The 21,203-nt window shown below is 41.5% G+C and overlaps 1 protein-coding gene across 1 annotated transcript in view; it reads left to right on the forward strand.

The window, feature by feature from the left end:
* Positions 1-21,203, forward strand: part of tdrd1 (tudor domain containing 1) — a 53,947-nt gene that overhangs the window by 10,289 nt on the left and 22,455 nt on the right. The window contains exons 3-6 of the mRNA XM_072239666.1: positions 1,891-1,984; positions 7,631-7,733; positions 8,975-9,029; positions 16,856-16,957. Of these exons, the coding sequence (XP_072095767.1) occupies positions 1,927-1,984; positions 7,631-7,733; positions 8,975-9,029; positions 16,856-16,957 (318 nt within the window). The 5' untranslated portion in view covers positions 1,891-1,926. The remainder of the gene's footprint in view (positions 1-1,890; positions 1,985-7,630; positions 7,734-8,974; positions 9,030-16,855; positions 16,958-21,203) is intronic.

A 21,203-nucleotide genomic window follows, 5' to 3' on the forward strand; every position in this document is an offset into this window, starting at 1 on the left:
TCATATGCCTCCAGGTACTCTGTAACCTCATCCTTGACAATCGACTCCAACAACTTCCCAACCACCGACATCAAGCTAACAGGTCTATAATTTCCTTTTTGCTTCCTTGCCCCCTTCTTAAATAGTGGAGTGACATTTGCAATCTTCCAGTCTTCCGGAACCATGCCAGAATCTATTGACTTTTGAAAGATCATCGCTAATGCCTCCACAATCTCCACAGGCTACTTCCTTCAGAACACGAGGGTGCATTCCATCTGGTCCAGGAGATTTATCGACCTTTAGCCTATTCAGCTTCCTGAGTACTTTCTCTGTCGTAATTGTGACTGCGCACACTTCTCTTCCCTGCCACCCTTGAGTGTCCGGTATCCTGCTGTCTTCCTCAGTGAAGACTGATGCAAAGTACTTGTTCAGTTCCTCTGCCATCTCCTCATCTCCCATTACAATTTCTCCAGTATCATTTTCTATTGGTCCTATATCTACTCTCACCTGTCTTTTACTCTTTATATACTTGAAAAAGCTTTTAGTATCCTCTTTGATATTATTTGCTTGTTTCCTTTCATAGTTAATCTTTTCTCTCTTAATGACCTTCTTGGTTTCCTTTTGTAAGGTTTTAAAAACTTCTGTCTTCCCACTAATTTTTGCTTCCTTGTATGCTCTCTCCTTTGCTTTAACTTTGGCTTTGACTTCTCTTGTCAACCACGGTTGCATCCTTTTTCCACTCGAAAATTTCTTCTTTTTTGGAATATACCTGTCTTGCACATTCCTCATTTCTCGCATAAACTCCAGCCACTGCTGCTCTGCTGTCTTTCCCGCCAGTATTGTTTAGGGAATAATGACAAGAGAATTATTTCCAACAAAAACATTTAATAAAACATTAAAATACACAGCTTCAAACAAACCGAATCAAACACATGGTAGATGACTTATTGGAATAAATGTAGAACGTCACTGTCACAGTCACTATAAAACTTCAATAACTTGTCTTTCTGTTTATTTAAATCATATACAGTGGTAGTTCCGACACTTCTTCAGTAACACGCCGCACAGACACCCCACGATCAAGCTTCTGCTGTAACTCTACTCATTATTGATAATGATAGATGCTTCCTTTTTTTCTCATCGTTACCCATAGGGGTATCTGCAGCTCTTCACATTTTCACAGTGAAATTAAACAAAGTCAACAGTGAACACAAAAAAGAGGTGCAGTCGACATTTCAGACCGAGACCCTTCGTCAGGACTAATGCAGTCGACGTTTCAGTCCTGACGAAGGGTCTCGGCCTGAAACGTCGACTGCACCTCTTCCTAGAGATGCTGCCTGGCCTGCTGCGTTCACCAGCAACTTTTATGTGTGTTGCTTGAATTTCCAGCATCTGCAGAATTCCTGTTGTTTTAGTGAACACAAAATATCAGCGAACAGCAAATGCATGTGTAACCAGTACGAGCACTGAGCCACAACAGACATCTTGGCGGCCTCTGCTAGTGCTGCCAAGTCACACCTGAGTGACGTCAGCTGTTGGCGAAAAAAAAGCTTCGGTTTTTGAAGCTTTTTGGATTTCAGAATTTCAGATAAAGGAATGTGCACCTGTATTGGTCGCAATTCATTTTTGAGTTGTACATTGCAAACTTTTAATTTTTGATTTCTTGCTTTATCGTGTTTGGACACAATGGAGGCATAATAGATCTTAAATCTATTTTTGTATATTTTTTAGATTGCATGTTTTGCTCAGTCTTTATGATACCTTGTGCTTGTTAAATTTCATCAAACAGGAAAGCTTAATTTGAAACTATAATAAAGAATGTTAATTTTAGCACTAACTTTCAAATAGTTTAAGAAAATGCAGTCAGAATAATGTTAATTTTGTTGCTAATGACTTTGTCCACTTCCATAGCAAGATGTTTACTTACAGAACTTTAATCCCAAGAAAATGTCTGCAACATCTTCACTGACATCTTCCATGCTTTGCATTTATTGCGGACGTCAAGGTGAGATTTTTTTTGTTGTACTAAGTAACAATATTTATTGACCCTTACTTAATCTTCATAATCACAAAAATACCGCTTATCAGAATATAAGGGGTTTGATGTACAGGATTTTTGTAATGGTTGTGAAATTCAGCATATTTGTGACTTGAATTCCTAGTCTGAATTTAGCTGAGTCTGATAGTACTGCAGTAGAGCATATTATCACAGGGCTAAAGAGCAGAAACCTAATGATAGTTCTGTAACCTCCATTGAAATTCTGTATGCAGCTTTTATTGAGTAGCCTATTAAAATTCTTGAAACAGCAATCTTGAAATATTGGTAGATGTACAGGAAACATATTAGGAGATCATGGTGATGAATTCTGTGCTGTCGTATGTTTCTTGTCGTCATTCAGAACCTCTAATCCGGACCGATCCTCCAAAAAGTAACTTTGTCTTCACCTGAAAAATAAACAAAATTGGTCTTTTTCTGTAAATTGACTATCAAAAATATAATTTGGATTTATGTGGAAAATTCAGTAGCTGAGTAGTTTGTATGAGTTCTCCCAATTTAGACAGTAGTGCTGAATGTGAGGTGGTCAGTTGCTCTTATCAACCACATTCCTGTGAAATCTTTTCCTAGTAGTAGTTCAATGGTTAATATTCTGAATTTTGTATGGGATAATTTGCCCACCATGAATGACTGATTGACTTCATTCCATCTGAGATTATAGTACTGATGTTAGAGCACTGCTGTGCTGAAAATTTGAGTGGTGTTTGAGCTCGTGATTGTCTGATGGACTGAGCAAGTGCCACCACTGAACAGATACCAACATGAATATTCAACAACTGCATTTATATCATCTGACTTTCCCATTGGAACATTCCAATGAAATAGTGCTTGTGTTTACCTTTTATAATGTAGGAAATGGTGTTGCTAATTTGCTCATGAAAACAATGTGTAAATTTTAGTCATACAATGCACATTGTGTCATCTTGGCTCACAATGTCTGCTGGACATCAAGCACCTATCTAACTTAAGAACGCAAACACGAGGAAATCTGCAGATGCTGGAATTTCAAGCAACACATAAAAATTGCTGCTGAACGCAGCAGGCCAGGCAGCATCTCTAGGAAGAGGTACAGTCGACGTTTTGGGCCGAGACCCTTCGTCAGGACTAACTGAAAGAAGAGATAGTAAGAGTTTTGAAAGTGGGAGGGGGAGATCCAAAATGATAGGAGAAGACTGGGGGGGGAGTGGGGGAGGAGGGATGGAGCTAAGAGCTGAACAGTTGATTGGCAAAAGGGATATGAGAGGATCATGGGACAGGAGGCCTAGGGAGAAAGAGAGAGGGAGGGGGGAAGCCCAAAGGATGGTCAAGGAGTATAGTGAGAGGGACAGAGGGAGAAAAAGAAGAGAGAGAGAAAATAATAAAATAATAATGGATGGGGTATGAAGGGGAGGAGGGGCATTAACGGAAGTTAGAGAAGTCAATGTTCATGCCATCAGGTTGGAGGCTACCCAGACGGAATATAAGGTGTTGTTCCTCCAACCTGAGTGTGGCTTCATCTTGACAGTAGAGGAGGCTGTGGATAGACATATCAGAATGGGAATGGGACGTGGAATTAAAATGTGTGGCCACTGGGAGATCCTGCTTTCTCTGGCGGACAGAGTGTAGGTGTTCAGCGAAACGGTCTCCCAGCCTGCGTCAGGTCTCGCCAATATATAGAAGGCCACATCAGGACTGGACTCAGTATATCACCCCAGCCAATTCACAGATGAAGTGTCACCTCACCTGGAAGGACTGTCTGGGGCCCTGAATGGTGGTGAGGGAGGAAGTGTAAGGGCATGTGTAGCACTTGTTCTGCTTACAAGGGTAAGTGCCAGGAGGGAGATCGGTGGGAAGGGATGGGGGGCAACGAATGGACATGGGAGTCGCGTAGGGAACGATCTCTGTGGAAAGTGGGGGGAGGGAAAGATGTGCTTGGTGGTGGGATCCCGTTGGAGGTGGCGGACGTTACGAAGAATTATATGTTGGACCTGGAGGCTGGTGGGATGGTAGGTGAGGACAAGGGGAACCCTATTCCTAGTGGGGTGGCGGGAAGATGTGGTGAGAGCAGATGTGCGTGAAATGGGAGAGCTGCATTTGAGAACAGAGTTGATGGTGGAGGAAGGGAAGCCCCTTTCTTGGTCCTTGAGGGGGCTTACTCCTTCCTTAGTTATCCTCTTCTTTCTGACATAGGTCTTAAATCTTTCTTACCAAAATCATTTCATGGCAGGTTTTGCCCTGCTAATTTCTTAAGCTCTCTCCTACATATCCCCTATAAACCTTAAAGGAGAAATTTAAGGGCCATTTCTGAAACCTGATATACGGTATGCTTATGCTTCCTTCTTTTCCCTCATCTAACCTTCACTATCCCATGTTAACCAAGGCTCTCTTTGTCCCTTACCCTTGTATGGACATACTGAATTTGAACTCTTCAAAGTTTAAAGTGCATTTATTATCAAAGTATGTATATACAACCTTGAGAGTTGTTTTATTGCAGATAGCTACAAAACAAAGAAACACTGTAGGGTGATATACTGCCTCCAGTGCTCCCAATGTGGCCTTCTGTATATTGGTGAGACATGACACAGGCTGGGAGACCATTTCGCTGAACAGCTACGCTCTGTCTGTCAGAGAAAGCAGGATACCCAGTGCCCACACATTTTAATTCTGCGTCCCATTCCCATTCTGAAATGTCTATGCACGGCCTCCTCGACTGTCAAGATGAAGCCACACTCAGGTTGGAGGAACAACACCTTATGTTCCGTCTGGGTAGCCTCCAACCTGATGGCATGAACATTGACTTCTCTAACTTCTGTTAATGCCCCACCACCCCTTCCTACCCCATCCATTATTTATTATTAATTATTTTCCCCCCCTCTCCTTTTTCTCCCTCTGTCCCTCTCACTATACTCTTTGCCCATCCTCTGGGCTTCCCCCCCCCTCCCTTTCTTTCTCCCTAGGCCTCCCGTCCCATGATCCTCATATCCCTTTTGATAATCAACTTTCCAGCTCTTAGCGCCATCCCTCCCCCTTTCTTCCATCATTTGGGATCTCCCTCTCCTACTTTCAAATCTCTTACTATCTCTTCTTTCAGTTAGTCCTGGCGAAGGGTCTCGGCCCGAAACGTGGACTGTACCTCTTCCTATAGATGCTGCCTGGCCTGCTGCGTTTACCAGCAATTTTTATGTGTGTTGCTAAGTGAATACATTTTGGGAATGTTGTTGAATACCCTGGTGCAGGCTTACAATTGTCTGAAGGGCTCTAAAGTTAAGTAGAGTTGGGGAAATTGTCTTCATTGTAAAATAACTCCATAACTTCAGTCCTAGATAGTTGAAGCTGGAGACAGAAAGATGCAAAAGGATAGAATCAAAGTCTTGCAGATTTGTTTTTTTTTCGTTACAGAAATACAGAAGAATGAGACCAATATTGAGCTCAGAGACAGTGCCCTGAAAAAGTATTCAGCCCCCATTATTTTCACATTGCAATGTCTTGTATTTTAAACTTCAGATATTGTGATAAACACAAAACAAACCAGGCACCATGACCCAGAGAGTGAACTCAACCGGTCTCACCAGACAGGGGAGGTGACCTTCACACACCCCAGTTATAGTCAGGGTGACTCACAAATACACAAGTGAATAACTGTATAACCCAAGCTAAAATGTTACAATAAATGAACTGGAACTTCCCACCATAATCCTACAAAAGCATTTTAACACAAGAACAATAAACAGTACTGGTCGTTAGAAATGCAAGGGTGGGGTGTTGACCATGACCCTCCCCAGAGCTTCACAAGAATTTTTCAGCTGATCTCCAAAACATTATGCATCATATCAAATCAAAAGATAAATTCCAAAACTTGTCAACAGTTTAGTAAAACATAATAAGCAAAACTGAGGCTGAAAAACTCTGTAATGACTACGCTAACTTTCCTCAGGTGCAATACTGTATATTACCTTACCAACTCACCTAATTTGTTGTAGAAAATTGGAGGATTGCCTGTTTTCAATGAATTCGTAAGAATAAATACCCCACTCTCTGTATGGTCTGACAATATGATAGACTTTCAACAGAAACAAAATGAAGACTAAAGAGCATTCAGGCCAAGTCAGGGAAATGGCAATAGAGAAACACAAATCCAGGGAAGGGTACAAGATGGTCTCAAAGGCACTGAACATACCTTAGAACTCAATGCAGTCCATTGTGGCAAAAGTGGAGAAAATGAAACCATTGCCACACTGTCTAGGTCAGGCTGCCCCTTTAAACTTAGAAAAGAAAAGAATGGTACTTGTAAGAGGCCGCTGTGACTCTGAACGGTCACTCTGAGTGAATTTCAGTAGTCTGTTTCCAACTGGAGATGAAGTTCATGGCTCCACAATCTCTTAAGCCTTGCATGAAAAGGATATTAAGAGTGGCAAAGGAAAATTGTGGCTTTAAAAAAAAACACTTCCTTGACCATGAAGATTTTGCAAAGCATCACTTCGAGGATACTGTAAGCATGTAGAAGAAGGGTTTATGGTGGATGAGACTAAAGTGGAACTTTTTGGCCTCTAATTGGTACGTGTAGCATAAATCTAATACTCCATATCAGCCAAGTAACACCACCATACTGTAAAGTATGGTGGTGGTAGCATCATGCTAAGGGAATGCTTTTCAGTAGCAGATACTGGAAATCTGGTCAGGATTGATGGGAGGATGAATGCTACTAAATAGAGATCCTGGTAACCTCTGCCAGAATCCTTAAACTGGGGAGGATGTTAGACTTTCAGCAGGACAAAGACCCAAAGCACATTGGCAGAGTAACCATGGGCTTCAGATGAAGAAAATTGATGCCCTTCAGTGGCTCAGTCAGAATCCTGACCTTAACCTGATCAAGCATGTCTGGCAATACGTCATGATTGCTTTCCACTGCCTATCCCCAACTAACATAGCACAGTTTGAACAATTTTGCAACGAGGAATGGGCAAATCTTGCTTCATCAAGTTGTGCAAAGCTAACAGATTTATCCAAAAGACACTGATAGCTGTGAAAGGTGGTTCAACTAAGTACTGAGCAAAGGAGAATTAATGCTTTGGAACAGCTGACATTTCAATTTTTGAATTTTTAGTTTTTCTTGCTTACAAGTTTCCCTTTTTTTGGAGCTCTACTGAAAGGGGAAAAAAGGAGCACGTAATTCACAAATAAAAATTCTCAGATTGATCAAAATCCCTGGTTATAATACTCACGTGAACAAAGGGTTGGGGGCTGAATACTTTTTCCAAGGCATTGTAAGTGATAAGGTGATAAAGTATTTGTGATGGTTTCAAGTGTATGGCATGAGGGCAATGGTTATGAAGAGTCTTTTTAATGTTCATGTGATTGGGACTTTAGCGACAACTCAAATTTGGATTTGGGCTACCAATACTGTAATTAGAAACGCAGGTCATGGTGGGCTTTACATATCCCAGCCCTGGTGATGAAATCGAGCAATGCTAGTCTGTTTAAATATTGAATTTAATGCCATATTTTTGGATGCTAGGTTGTTCTTGTAAAATTATGCTATTAAGTGTTTAATTATATGAAATTTGTGCATTTTTCTGCTTTTGAACTTTTTTGTCTTTTTTGCTAATTCTGTTTTAGGTTCAAATCAATGTTCACGGTGTAAGCAAGCGTATTGTTCACTTAAGTGCCAGAAGACTGATTGGCCAGTCCACAGACGTCTTTGTAGACCTCCAAAGCTACTGTATGTGAAAATAGTTCAAATATGACATTGCTACGCTTGCCTGCTCTTTAGAGTTAGTCAACTAAGATGGATTTGAGCACTGTTTGTGGTCAGACAAGCTCATTTTGTATTGCAGACCAATGAATGAGATGTAATAATCTGTACAGCTGTTAGAATCTGATAAATGTTTTAAAATAGAATTATTGTGTGGAAGCAGTTGTGTATATAGTACCTGGAAGTTGGGTGGTTGTGATTAACATAGACGAGAGACAGGTGAGGAACAAATATGCAGCTGTTTATTTTGCTTGTAAGTAATCTACCTAGAATACCCTCTCATTACGTTCAGTGTGTGACACACAGGGAAGCTTAACAGCAAAGTGTAAGGGTCAAAGTACATATGAATATATATTAGTAGCAATATGTTGACACCATCTTCAGTGGATATTTTTTGAACTGATGGGATGTATATTTCTGATTTTAAAAGCTAGAGCTCATTTATTTCTCCAAAGAACAAACTAATGAGTGCTTGTAATCAATGATTTTTAGGACAAAATTTCAAGTGTTTTTTTTAAAAGATTAGACCCTTTTTATTTATATCCTACAAAGGTTGCATGTGGTGTTTACATCAAATAATGTTTAAATGATTCTGACAAACATTTGAAAATGTATTTTCTCCATACCTTGTGCAGATAAATATGCTGCATAAGGTTATTTAAAAACCTTCACTCAGAAGGTTGTGAGGGTGTGGAATGAGCTACCAACACAAGTGGTGCATGTGAGCTTGATTTTAACATTTGAGAAATTTGGTTAGGTACTTGAATGGTAGGGGTATGGAGTGCTATGGTTCTGGTGCAGTTCAATGGGAGTACGCTGTTTAAACAGTTTCAGCATGGACTAGATGGGTTGAATGGCCTGTTTCTGTGCTGCGTTTTGAGCGCTTCTGATTTTCTGTAGAAAACTAAGGGGTATGTTAAATTCTGCACAGATCTTTTATATTTGCTTTTTTTTCATCTTGATGCTTTTTGTGCCTATTAAAATTTGAAACTACCCATAGTTCCTTCACTAACATGAGAATACCTTAATTCATTGCTGTTAGGTTTTCCTTTAATTTATTCAAAGTATATTTTGATTAAATGCGCTGCATTGATGTTTGAAAGGAATATATAAAGCTCTGTTTTAGTTAAAATTATGATACTACATTTCGCAAATTAAACCTTTTTGTATATTAAATGTAAACTTAACATTTTTTTTTACTTTAATAGTAAACCTGAGGATCACCTGAAGTTACCCGAAGAAATGATGCCCCTGGACAGCAAGGTGGTATTATTTTAAATGAATACAGGATATTAATTAAGTCAATTAATTTATTTTGTTTGTTGGAATTCCTTGAAGGAGAATTGGTTGATGTTGTTTACTTGGAATATGAAGGCCTCTGACAAGGTGCCACACATGAGGCTGCTTGACAAGCTACGAGCCCATTGTATTACAGGAAAGATTTTAGCTTGGATAAAGCAATGGCTGATGGGCAGGAAGCAGAGTGGGAATAAAGGGAGCCTTTTCCAATTGGCTGCCGGTGACTAGTGTGTTCCATGGGTCTGTGTGGGATTGCTTTTTACATTGTGTCATGGACTTGGATGACAGAATGATGCCTTTTGTGGCAAGGTTTGCAGATGATTTGAAGATTGGTGGAGGGGCAAGTAGTTTTGAGGAAGTAGGTACAGAAACACTTAGATTAGGAGAATGGGCAAAATAGTAGATAGAATACAGTTTCAGGAAGTATATGGTCATGCACTTTAGAAGAAATAAAGGATAGACAGTTTACAAATTGAGAGAAAATTTAAAAAGTCTTGAGGTGCAAAAGGACTTGGGAGTCCTTGTGTAGGATTCCCTAAAGGTTAGCTTGCAGGTTGAATTGATGGCAAGGAAGGCAAATGTGATGTGAGCACTGGTTTCAAGAGGGCTAGAATATAATAGCAAGGAAATAATGTTGAGACTTTATAAGGCCCTGGTGAGGGCACATTTGGAGTATTGTGAGCAGTTTTGGGCCCATTATCAAAGAAAGGATGTGCTGTCATTGGAGAGGGTTGAAAGGAGGTTCATTTAAATGATTCCAGGATTGAAAGGTTTGTCAAATGAAAAGTGTTTGGCTCTGGGCCTGTACTCACTGAAATTCAGAAGAATGAGGGGTGACCTAATTGAAATGTATTGAGTGTTGAAAGGCCTTGAGAGTGGATGTGGAGAGGATGTTTCCTATGGTGAGGGAGTCTAAGACCAGAGGATGCCAGTAGGGTTGCTGTTTTGCTCTGGGTGTCAGATGTGGGAATCCTGGGAATCTTCCGGTCTCCCAGATACCACATCTGTGCCAGGTGCACTGAGATGCAGCTCCTGAGAGACCATATTTGGGATCTGGAGCTGCGGCTCGATGAACTACAGCTTATTAGGGAGAGTGAACAAGAGATAGAGAGGAGCTACTGGGAGTTGGTCACCCCGAGGCTGCAGGAGTTAGATAAGTGGATGACGGCAAGGGAAGAGCTCAGTAGAGAACACCCCTGTGGCCATCCCCCTCAGTAATTGTTATCTCATTTTGGATGCGGTTGAAGGGGATGATCTGACAGAGGACGACTGCAACGATCGTGTCTCTGGCACTAAGCCCGGTTCAGTGATGCAGAAGGAAAAGAGGAAGATGAGGAACAGACAGAAGGTTCTGTCAGCCTGATAGGGATACCCGCATGGTGTGTTGCCTCCCAGGTGCCAGGGTACGGGATGTCTTAGATTGGGTGCAGAGTATTCTGGAGGGAGAGGGTGAACAATCAGATATCTTGGTACACATTGGTACCAATGACATAGGTAGAAAAAGAGAGGAGGTCCTGAAGAGAGAATTCAGGGAGTTAGGTAGGAAGCTTAAAAGCAGGACCTCTCGGGTAGTAATCTCAGGATTGCTGCCTGTGCCATTTGAGCGAGTGCAAGAATAGCATGATCAGGTGAATTAATGTGTGACTGAGAGACTGGTGTAGGGGGCAGAGCTTTATATTCCTGGATCATTGGGGCATCTTCTGGGGGAGGTATGACCTGTACCCAAAGGGGTCCAATATCCTACCAGGCACATTTAATAGAGCTGTTAGGGAGGGTTTAATCTAATCTGGCAGGGGGATGGGAACAGGAGTAATAGGGTTGAGGAAGGGGAAAACAGAAATAAATCAAAGACAGCGTTCAACAGAGATTATAGAAAGAACAGGCAGGAGATGAAGCTTAATCACAGCCAGTGGTATGAGTTGCAGGGCAATAGAGGTGTGGTGCAGTTAAAACAAAAAGCAACAAATACTGGACTGAGTGTTATATTTGAATGCACACAGTTTAAGGAATAAAACGGACGATCTTGAAATTCAGCTACAGATTGACAAATATGACATTGTGGCTATCTCTGAAACTTGGCTAAAGGATGGCTGCCATTGGGAGCTGAACATCCAAGGATATACAGTGTATCGGAAAGATAGGTTAGTAGGCAGAGGGGGTGGTGTGGCTCTGTATAAGAAATATTAAATCATTAGAAAGAGATGACATAGGATCTGAAGGTATAGAGCCTCTAAGGGTTGAGTTAAGAAATGGCAAGGGTAAAAGTTGTATACAGGCCTCCAAATAGTAGCTGGGATATGGATTACAAATTACAGCAGGAGATAGAAAAGGCGTGTCAGAGAGGCAATGTCATAATTCTTGGGGATTTTAACATGAAAGTGGATTGGGAAAACCAGTCAGTACTGGACTTCGATAGAGAATTTGTAGAATATCTAAGGGATGGCTTTTAGGACAGCTTGTTGAGCCCACTAGGGGATCGGCTGTGCTGGATTGGATGTTGTGCAATGATCCGGAGGTGATGAGAGACCTTAAGGTTAAGGAACCCTTAGGGAACAGTGATCACAATGATTGAGTTCACATTGAAATATGAGAGGAAAAAAGTAAAATCCAATGTGTCAGTATTTCATTGAAATAAAGGAAATTACAATGACATGAGAAGGGAACGGGCCGAAGTTGACGGGAAAGGGACATTTGCAGGAAGGACAGCAGAGCAGCAATGGCTGGAGTTCTGCAAAAAATGAGGGAAGTGCAAGACAGAAATATTCCAAATAAGAAAAAATTTTCAAAGGGAAAATATACGGTGCATTAGCCGCCTTCAATCGTGGGATTGAGTTTGGGAACAGAGAGGTAATGTTGCAGTTATATAGGACCCTGGTCAGACCCCACTTGGAGTGCTGCACTCAGTTCTGGTCGCCTCACTACAAGAAGGATGTGGAAACCATAGAAAGGGTGCAGAGGAGATTTACGAGGATGTTGCCTGGATTGGGGAGCATGCCTTACGAGAATAGGTTGAGTGAACTCGGCCTTTTCTCCTTGGAGAGACAGAGGTTGAGAGGTGATCTGATAGAGGTGTACAAGATGATGATAGGCATTGATTGTGTGGATGGTCAGATAGTTTTTCCCAGGGCTGAAATGGCTAGCACGAGGGGGCACAGTTTTAAGGTGCTTGAAAGTAGGTCCAGAGTTGATGTCAGGGATATATCTTTTACACAGTGGTGAGTGCATGGAATGGGCTCCTGGCGATTGTGGTGGAGGTGGATACGATAGGGTCTTTTAAGAGACTCCTGGAAAGGTACATGGAGCTTAGAAAAATAGAGGGTTATGAGTAACCTTAGGTAATTTCTAAGGTAAGGACATGTTTGGTACAGCTTTATCGGCCGAAGGGCCTGTATTGTGCTGTAGGTTTTCTGCTTCTATGTAAGAAGAAGACTACCATGGCTGACAAATGAAGTCAGAGCCAAAGTAAAAGCAAAAGAGAGGGCATACAAGGAAGCCTGAGCTAGTGGCAAGATAGAGGATTGGGACGCTTTTTAAAAACTTGCGAAAGGAAACTAAGAAGTTCATTAGGAAGGAAAAGATGAATTATGAAAGGAAGCTGGCAACAAAGATCAAAGAATATACTAAAAGCTTTTTTAAGTATATAAAGAGTAAAAGAAAGGCGAGGGTAGATATAGGACCAATAGAAAATGACGCTGGAGATATTGTAATGAGAGATGCAGAGATGGCAGAGGAACTGAATGCATATTTTGCATCAGTCTTCAGAGTGGAAGACGTCTGCAGTATACCAGACATTCAAGAGTGTCAGGGAAGTGAAGTATGTACAGTGTAAGTTATGACTGAGAAGATGCTCAGGAAGCTTAATGGTCTGAAGGTGGATAAGTCTCCTGGACCTGATGGAATGCATCCTCGGATTCTGAAGGAAGTAGCTGGAGAGGTTGCGGAGGCGTTAACGATAATCTTTCAAGAATCGATAGGTTCTGACATTGTACCAGATGACTGGAAAATTGCAAATGTTACTCTGCTATTTAAGAAGGGTGGGAGGCAGCAGAAAAGAAACTATAGACCTGTTAGCCTGACATCAGTGGTTGGGAAGTTGTTGGAATCGGTTGTTATGGATGAGATTACGGAGTACCTGGAGGCGAATGACAAGATAGGCCAAAGCCAGCATGGTTTTACTGAAAGGAAAATCCTACCTGATCAACCTACTGCAATTCTTTGAGGAAATTACAAGCAGGGTAAACAAAGGAGATGCAGCAGATGTGGTGTACTTGGATTTTCAGAAGGCCTTTAACAAGGTGCCGCACATGAAGCTGCTTAGCAAGATAAGAGCCCATGAAATTACAGGGGAGCATGGGTAGAGCATCGGTCGGCAGAAAACAGTGGTAACAAAGGGATCCGATTCTGGCTGGCTGCTGGTTACCAGTGGAGTTCCACAGGGGACTGTGTTGGGACCACTGCTTTTTATGATGTATGTCGATGATTTGGACTACGGCATTAATGGATTTGTGGCTAAGTTTGCTGATGATACAAAGATAGGTGGAGGAGTGGGTAGTGTTACAGAAACAAGAGCCCAGAGAGACTTGGATAGTTTAGGGGAATAGGCAACGAAGTGACAAATGAAATATAATGTTGGAAAGTGTATGGTCATGCACTTTGGTGGAAGAAATAAACAGGCAGACTATTATTTAGATGGGGAGAGAATTCAAAATGCAGAGATGCAAAGGGACTTGGGAGTCCTTGTGCAAGATGCCCTAAAGGTTAACTTCCAGGTTGAGTCGGTTGTGAAGAAGGCGAATGCAATGTTTGCCTGCATTTCTAGAGGTATAGAATATAAGAGCAGGGATGTGATTTTGAGGCTCAATAAGGCTCTCGTGAGACCACACTTGGAGTATCGTGTGCAGTTTTGGGCTCCTTATTTTAGAAAGGATGTACTGACATTGGGGAGGGTTCAGAGAAGATTCACGAGAATGATTCCAGGAATGAAAAGGTTACCGTATGAGGAACGTCTGGCAGCTCTTGGGCTGTATTCCCTGGAGTTCAGGAGAATGGGGGGGATCTCATAGAAACATTCCAAATGTTAAAAGGCCTGAATAGGTTAGATATGACAAAGTTATTTCCCATGGTTGGGGGATTCTAGGACAAGAGGGCATGACTTCAGGATTGAAGGACATCCATTTAGAACTGAGATACGGAGAAATTACTTTAGTCAGAGGGTGGTAAATCTGTGGAATTTGTTGCCACACATGGCTGTGAAGGCCAAGTCATTGGGTGTATTTAAGGCAGAGATAGATAGGTTCTTGATTAGCCAGGGCATCAAAGGGTATGGGGTGAAGGCAGGGGAGTGGGGATGACTGGAAGAATTGGATCAGCCCATGTTTGAATGGTGGAGCAGACTCGATGGCCTATTTTTTGCTCCTATATCTTATGGTCTTATGATGCAGCCTAAGAATAGAACATAGAAAATCTAAGCATATTACAGGCCCTTTGGCCCACCATGTTGTGCCAACCATGTAACCTACTCTAGAGGCTGCCTAGAATTTTCCTACTGCATTGCCCTCTACTTTTCTAAGCTCCATGTACTTATCTAAGAGTCTCTGAAAAGACTCTATTGTATCCACCTTTGCTGGCACTGCATTCTATGCACCGACCACACTGTGGAAAAATTTATCTCTGACATCCCCTTGAACCTACTTCCAAGCGCCTTAAAACTATGCCCCCTCACAACACGCTGGAGGAACTCAGCAGGTCGGGCAGCGTCAGTGGAAAGGATCGATCGACGGTTCGGGCCGGAACCCCTCGTGTTAGCCATTTCAGCCCTGGGGAAAAGCCTCTGGCTATCCACACGGTCAATGCCTCTCATCATCATATACACCTCTATTAGGCTACCTCTCATCCTCTGTTGCTGCAAGGAGAAAAGGACAAGTTCATTCAACCTCTTCTCATAAGGCGTGCTCTCCAGTCCAGGCAACAGCTTCGTAAATCCCCTCTGTACTCTCTATAGCATCCACATCCTTCCTGTAATGAGGTGACCAGAACTGAACACAGTACACCCTATCCTCGATATACATTCCTCGAAGTCGATGCATAAGTTGGGAGGAGGCGATAGCGCACTGCGCGTGCGCAGCCCTCCAGTGAAAAATACCGTATCCGTTAAATAGAGGTCGTGGACAATTCTGATTTGATGCAGAATGGACGTGAAAGCACAGAGGAACATCTAGAAAATTTTCTGAAACGCTCATTCGCTGCTGTCATTACTGCACGGTTGGGAATCTTTTGGAGAGAAGGCCTCAAAATCCCCAGCTTTGCCTGCCGTTGGCGACCGAGATGGAGGTTGAATCGGTCGGATGGAGATGTTATCATCACCTGACGCTGCCCTGTTTATAATTTCCAACTTTGTTTCAAGTGTTAAAGCGGTTCTCTGCCGCTTGGCTGTTAGCCCAGGACTTGACATTGGGTGCTTAGGAGGCATAGTTAAATATTTCAAGCACAAAATCACTGCACCGTGGGTAAAAACAACAAAAGTTTAAGAGTGCAAGATCGCACATCCATGCTTTGCCAAAACCAATGCAAGACTGGCGGGAGTGAGACTGTGAGGCATGTGCACGTGACTTGTATTGGCGGGAAAGCGGTGCTTCTTGCCCCAACAGTGAGGCGTGCGCACATGACTTGTATTGGCGGGAAAGCAGTGCTCCTCGCATAACTGAGTTTTGGACGCATATAAGGAGAAGTTGGTAGAAATAAGTTCCCTGCATAACTGTGAATCCGCATTGTCTGACGACGCATATAACGAGGATAGGGTGTACTCCAAGTGGGGTCTATCTAAGGTCTTGTATAGCTGTAACAATAGAGCAGTGTCCTTTTTGGAACAGGTGAATTTCTTTAGCCAGAGAGGAGTGAATCTGGAATTTGTTGCTGCAGGCAGCTGCGGAGGCCATGTCATTGGGTATATTTAAGGTGGAAGTTGGTCGATTCTGGTTTAGTTAGGGCATGAAGGGATACAGGGAGAAGGCAGGAGATTTGGGTTGAGAGGGAAAATGGATCAGCCGTGATGAAATGGTGGAGCAGACTCAATGGACCAAATGGCCTAATTCTGCTCCTATATATCTTATTCCCTCACATTGAGTGGTGAGTATATGGAAGGTGCTGTCAGAAGAAGTGGGTACAATTAGGACATTTAAAAGGCATTTGGACAGTTGCATGGTTGGGAAACATTTGGACGGTTGTGGGCCAATTACAGGGAAATAGAGTGAACTTAGTGAAATTCAAACAAAGCAGGAAATGCTGCAAATTGTTTGGGTCAACTGGGAACTCTCAAACTTGGTTGGCATGGGTGAGTTGCTTTGAAGGGATGTATAGTCCTGACTCTAAACAGTGCAAGTTAAAACAGTTTTTTCTTTAGAAGTGTAACCTGAATATTTCCCAAACCTTATTTTGAAATATTTGCTTAAAGAAACCAATAGTTATACATTGAAGAACAGTTTTTTAAACCTGAAAATAATTTTGAATGGACTAATGTAAAAATTATCCTAGACATATTGAGTGATAATGAAACAATCTTATTGACAAAGAAATTATTGTGACATAACTGTTAAGAATTTTTTTTGTCATAATGAATATGCTTCAGCCAGTCAATACCTAAGGCCAGGAAGGTTTACATTTTGGCTTGAATATTATAAGATTGTCCTAAATGTAAAACTAAGTTTTATGTAATCAAAACATCAATTAGCAGGAGTTAAAGTAGTAAAAGAATGCATTGTGGTCTATCATTCAATTAACCTGTAAATTTTTAGCAGGCTAAATCTTCTCAGTGCATAAATACCGAGAAAATGGCAAAAAAAATTAAATTAAATGACCTGAGATTCAAAGAATTGCCAAGGGAATCAAAGTTGCAGGTAAACATTCTTCTTGTTTGCCAACTGTTACTATGGTTTGATTATCTTTTCCCCTGTCATTTTATATTTTCACACTTAAAACTAAAGATCTGTATTTGTATCTGTATTTTAGATTTTGTCCATTATCTGGAGAAATGGTTTCCTATGCCAAATTTAGTTTGTTTTGGAGGTAAAATTATTTTGGTCTCCGGCAAGAACATTGACTGCAATGTTATCAAATAATTATTAGAATAAGAAATAAAATTTGTATGTAGTAGAATATGATTATGTAACTGAGAATAAGGCCTGTAGTAGCCACATATTTGTTTTTTTCTGTCTGTTTTGTATGTTGTGCTGCATGTTTATTGGTAATTTGTCACATGGGTTGGGGTGTGGTAGAAGGAAATGAGTATAATTATATATTCTTTGTCTTAGTTGTTTAGTTTAGTCCAGTCCAGAGGGGATGAGCTCTGTTTTTTTTGTTGACCGTTAATTATGCTAACTTCACTTTTGCTATATTGCTAATTCTAGTTTCATTTTTTTTGTCACTATAAGATCATTTGTCTTTGCTGGTTTCCCAATAAAGGATCAAACATACTTTCCTTTTTCCATTTGGATCTTCATTATTTTGAAAGCACATCATGCAGGAACAACTCCTCTGCTCAGTTTTTCAGCAGTCTTGGTTTGCTTTCAAGTAATCGCTACAGTTTGTTTCCCAAAAAAATTTATACCAAATGAGTACCTGTCTACGGCAAAGGCTTGCCTCGGACCTGTTGGTGAAATTGAAATTGCAACACTAAGAGCCTGCGCATTGGCAACCCCAGCAGCTTGCGGTAGGATTGTCTGGGACCTTCTGTCGATACATATTGTGTATTTGTGGTTTGAAAAGAGTTTTGAATGGTAAGCACTGCTTGCCCATTTGGGACCATTACTCGATTGCATGGTGTTTGCCTGAGGATTTGACAGTTTGTTTTATTGAATTGTTGAAGTATTCCTCCAGTTGCTAACATTTGAATTGAACACTGGTGTATTTGAAGCGCTGTGGATGTGCAGACAGTTTGTTTGCTACGTTTATTGAAAAGCATGCTACCTGCACATTTTGCTGTGCAGGCAACAGTTAATTGCGAGTGGCATAATAAAGAGAAAGTAACAGGAGTGAATCAAATCATGGAACCGTCATCAGTGGTCCTCAAGTTGGAGTTTGCAAAAGAGAAACTTATTTTGAAAGATTTTTTAGATTAGATTATGAATACATGTCCTCTTTTATTATCATTTAGTAATGCATACATTAAGAAATGATACAATACTTCCTCCGGTGTGATATCACAAAACACAGGACAGACCAAGACTGAAAAAACTGACAAAACCACATAATTATAACATACAGTTACAACAGTGCAACAATACCATAACTTGATGAAGTCCATGAGCACAATAAAAGTTCAAAGTCTTTCAAATGTCCCACATCTCACGCGGACGGGAGAAGGAAAAGAAACTCTCACTGCCATGCCGACCACAGTCCGACTTTGAGTCATCCGAAAACTTTGAGGTCTAATCAGCTCTCCGACACCGAGTACTGAGCGCCATCTCTGTCCGAACGATTCAACCTCAACCTTGGTCGCCAACAGCAGGCAAAGCTGGGGATTTTGAGTCCTACCCTCCGAAAGATTCCCGACCACGCAGTAACGACTGGTAGAATGAAAATTGTCAGAAGGAGTATGAAACAAATATGAACAAAATTAAAGGGTTAATACTATCAATTAAGGATCTCCTGGGGAAGTGAGGAAAATGCCTCCAGTGCAATCTCATTTTGAGGACTTGACAAATCTCTGAAGCAGTTGCTAAACAACATCAATTTTTAATCTCATTACTTCCCAAGGTTGAGCAGGGAAAGCAGAACAAACTTTTTTTCAAACATTGAATGCCTTAGTAGTGCACTCGGAGGATGTGAAACACTGGTGAACACAAACATCTTACATTGAAGGTTGTTGCTGCAACAAGTGTTCTCATTTTCCACCAGACAATGTTTCTTAAAGTCCAAAGCATGTATTGATCACTCATATAGTAGTGGACCCACAAGATGTAAACACGGGTAGCAGTGTGTCAAATGTCAGCACTCAAAGGCTCTTCTGCAGGGTGAGCATCATCATTATTTAATAGCTCCTTTGCGCACATTGAATAGGGGCTGATTTAGCTGTATTAATCACATGTCAATAATTAAGGACAACTGTGCGCTGGAAGAGCAAGAGGAACAGCTATGGAAAAGGAAGGAGCACTAAGTTGCAGGAGGAAATTGTGGCACAGGTGGCCAAAGTTAATGTGCTAAGGGCTTCAAGTGTGGCAACTGCTAAAATTGCTCCAGCCGGACAATCCTATGGTGTGAGTTCCTACATTAGACCATAAGATACAGCAGAAGAATTAGGTCATTGGCCCATTGAGTCTGCTCCACTATTTCATCATGGTTGATCCATTTCCCTCTGAACCTCAATTTCCTACCTTCTCCCCCATATCCCTTCAGGCCCTGCCTAATCAAGAATCTACCAACCTCTCTCTCAAATATACCCAATGACTCAGCTACAAATTCCTCAGATTCACCACTGTCTGGCTAAAGAAGTTCCTCCATCTCCATTCTGAAAGAACGGTCTTCTATTCTGTGACAGTGTCCTCTGGTCTTGAACTCCTCCACCATAGGAAACACCTCCACTCTATCAAGGCCTTTCAACATTCAATAGATTTCAATGAGATTGCCATAGTGAGTGAAGACCTTTAATCTGGTTAAGATTTCAACTGCTATGCTGTGAGGTAGTTTATATGAGCAGTTTTCTGTAAAAGCAGTGCACCATGCTAGAAAATGTTTTGGCTTTGGCTAAGATAAGGTATCATGTTTTCCAACTTAGGAATCTGTATCAGCACATGGGGAGAAGCTTCCAGAGAGAGCAGGGCAGAGAGTATTTGTGGCAGAGAGTATTTGTGACAGACAGTAGTCTGGTTTGGGGTCTTTTGGCAGGAGCTGCGGAGCACAAAGGAAAGTGCCGCAGAATGCCGTTGGAAGGAGAGTCACAGTTGAAAGAAGTGCTTTGTGCAGATGAATTCTTCCAAGGAGGAAGGGCCAATACTCCTGAGAGATCCAGTTCATTCAAAATGGTCTTTGAGGGTATTTCGGAATGTGGTGGGTGTTTTCATGCAGACCGTGGGTTCAGCACGAGTACAGAGATACCACCCACCTCCCCCCACGACTATTCTAGTATGAGCTCCAACGTTATGTGCACTAGACTGGTTTAACTGTAATGGGCCCATTTTATTTTTCTTTTCTTTTTCTGCCACTGTTTGTTAAAGGTGAAATTTGGTAAATGTACTTTGTAATTTTATGCTAGTGTAAGATCTGTCATTTCTGGGCTACCGATAACTGTGTATGGGCAGTAGTTACACAGCATTCACTCAAATTGAGGTTCCTTTAATTGGAACATCATGAAGTTCCTGTTTGGTTGAACCCCAAATCATACCAAACCTTGATTATATATTGTATATGAAAGCTTGCCTTCTCACCGCTGAGTTGCATGGCTGTAGCAGAGTTAGCTAATGAGCAAAGTCTGTATACAAGTCCCAGTGAGAGGGTTATGCCTGGAATCATTTTCATGATCCTCTGAACCTTCTCCAGTTTCAGCACATCCTTTCTAAGACATGGGGCCCGAAACTGCTGACAGTACTCCAAATGAGGCCTTGCCAGTGCCTTCTAAAGCCTCACATTACATCTTTGCTTTTATATTCTAGTCCCCTCGAAATGAATGCTAACATTGCATTTGCCTTCCTCATCACTGGTTCAACCTGCAAATTAATTTTTAGGGAATCTGCAAAGTCTCTTTGCACCTCAGATTTTTGAATTTTCTCTCCACTTAGGAAATAGTCTACCTATTTATTTCTTCTACCAAAATGTGTGATCATGCACTTCCTGACACTATTCCATCTGCCACTATTTTTCCCATTCTCCTAATCTCAGTCCTTCTGTCACCTCCCTGCTTCCTCAACACTATATACCCTTCCACCTATCTTTGTATCATCTGCACACTTGGCCATAAAGCCGTCAATTCTGTCTCTAAATCATTGGTATATAATGTAAAATGATTGGTTCCAACACAGACCCTGTGCATCACTGCTAGTTACTGGCAGCCAACCAGAAAAGGGTCCCTTCATTCCCACACTTTACCCTCCTGCCAATCATCCAATGCTCTTGCCATGCTAGAATCTCTCCTGTAATACCATGGGCTCT

The sequence above is a fragment of the Mobula birostris genome, chromosome 21 (assembly GCF_030028105.1).
Source record: "Mobula birostris isolate sMobBir1 chromosome 21, sMobBir1.hap1, whole genome shotgun sequence".
In the NCBI taxonomy this organism is placed as follows: domain Eukaryota; kingdom Metazoa; phylum Chordata; class Chondrichthyes; order Myliobatiformes; family Myliobatidae; genus Mobula; species Mobula birostris.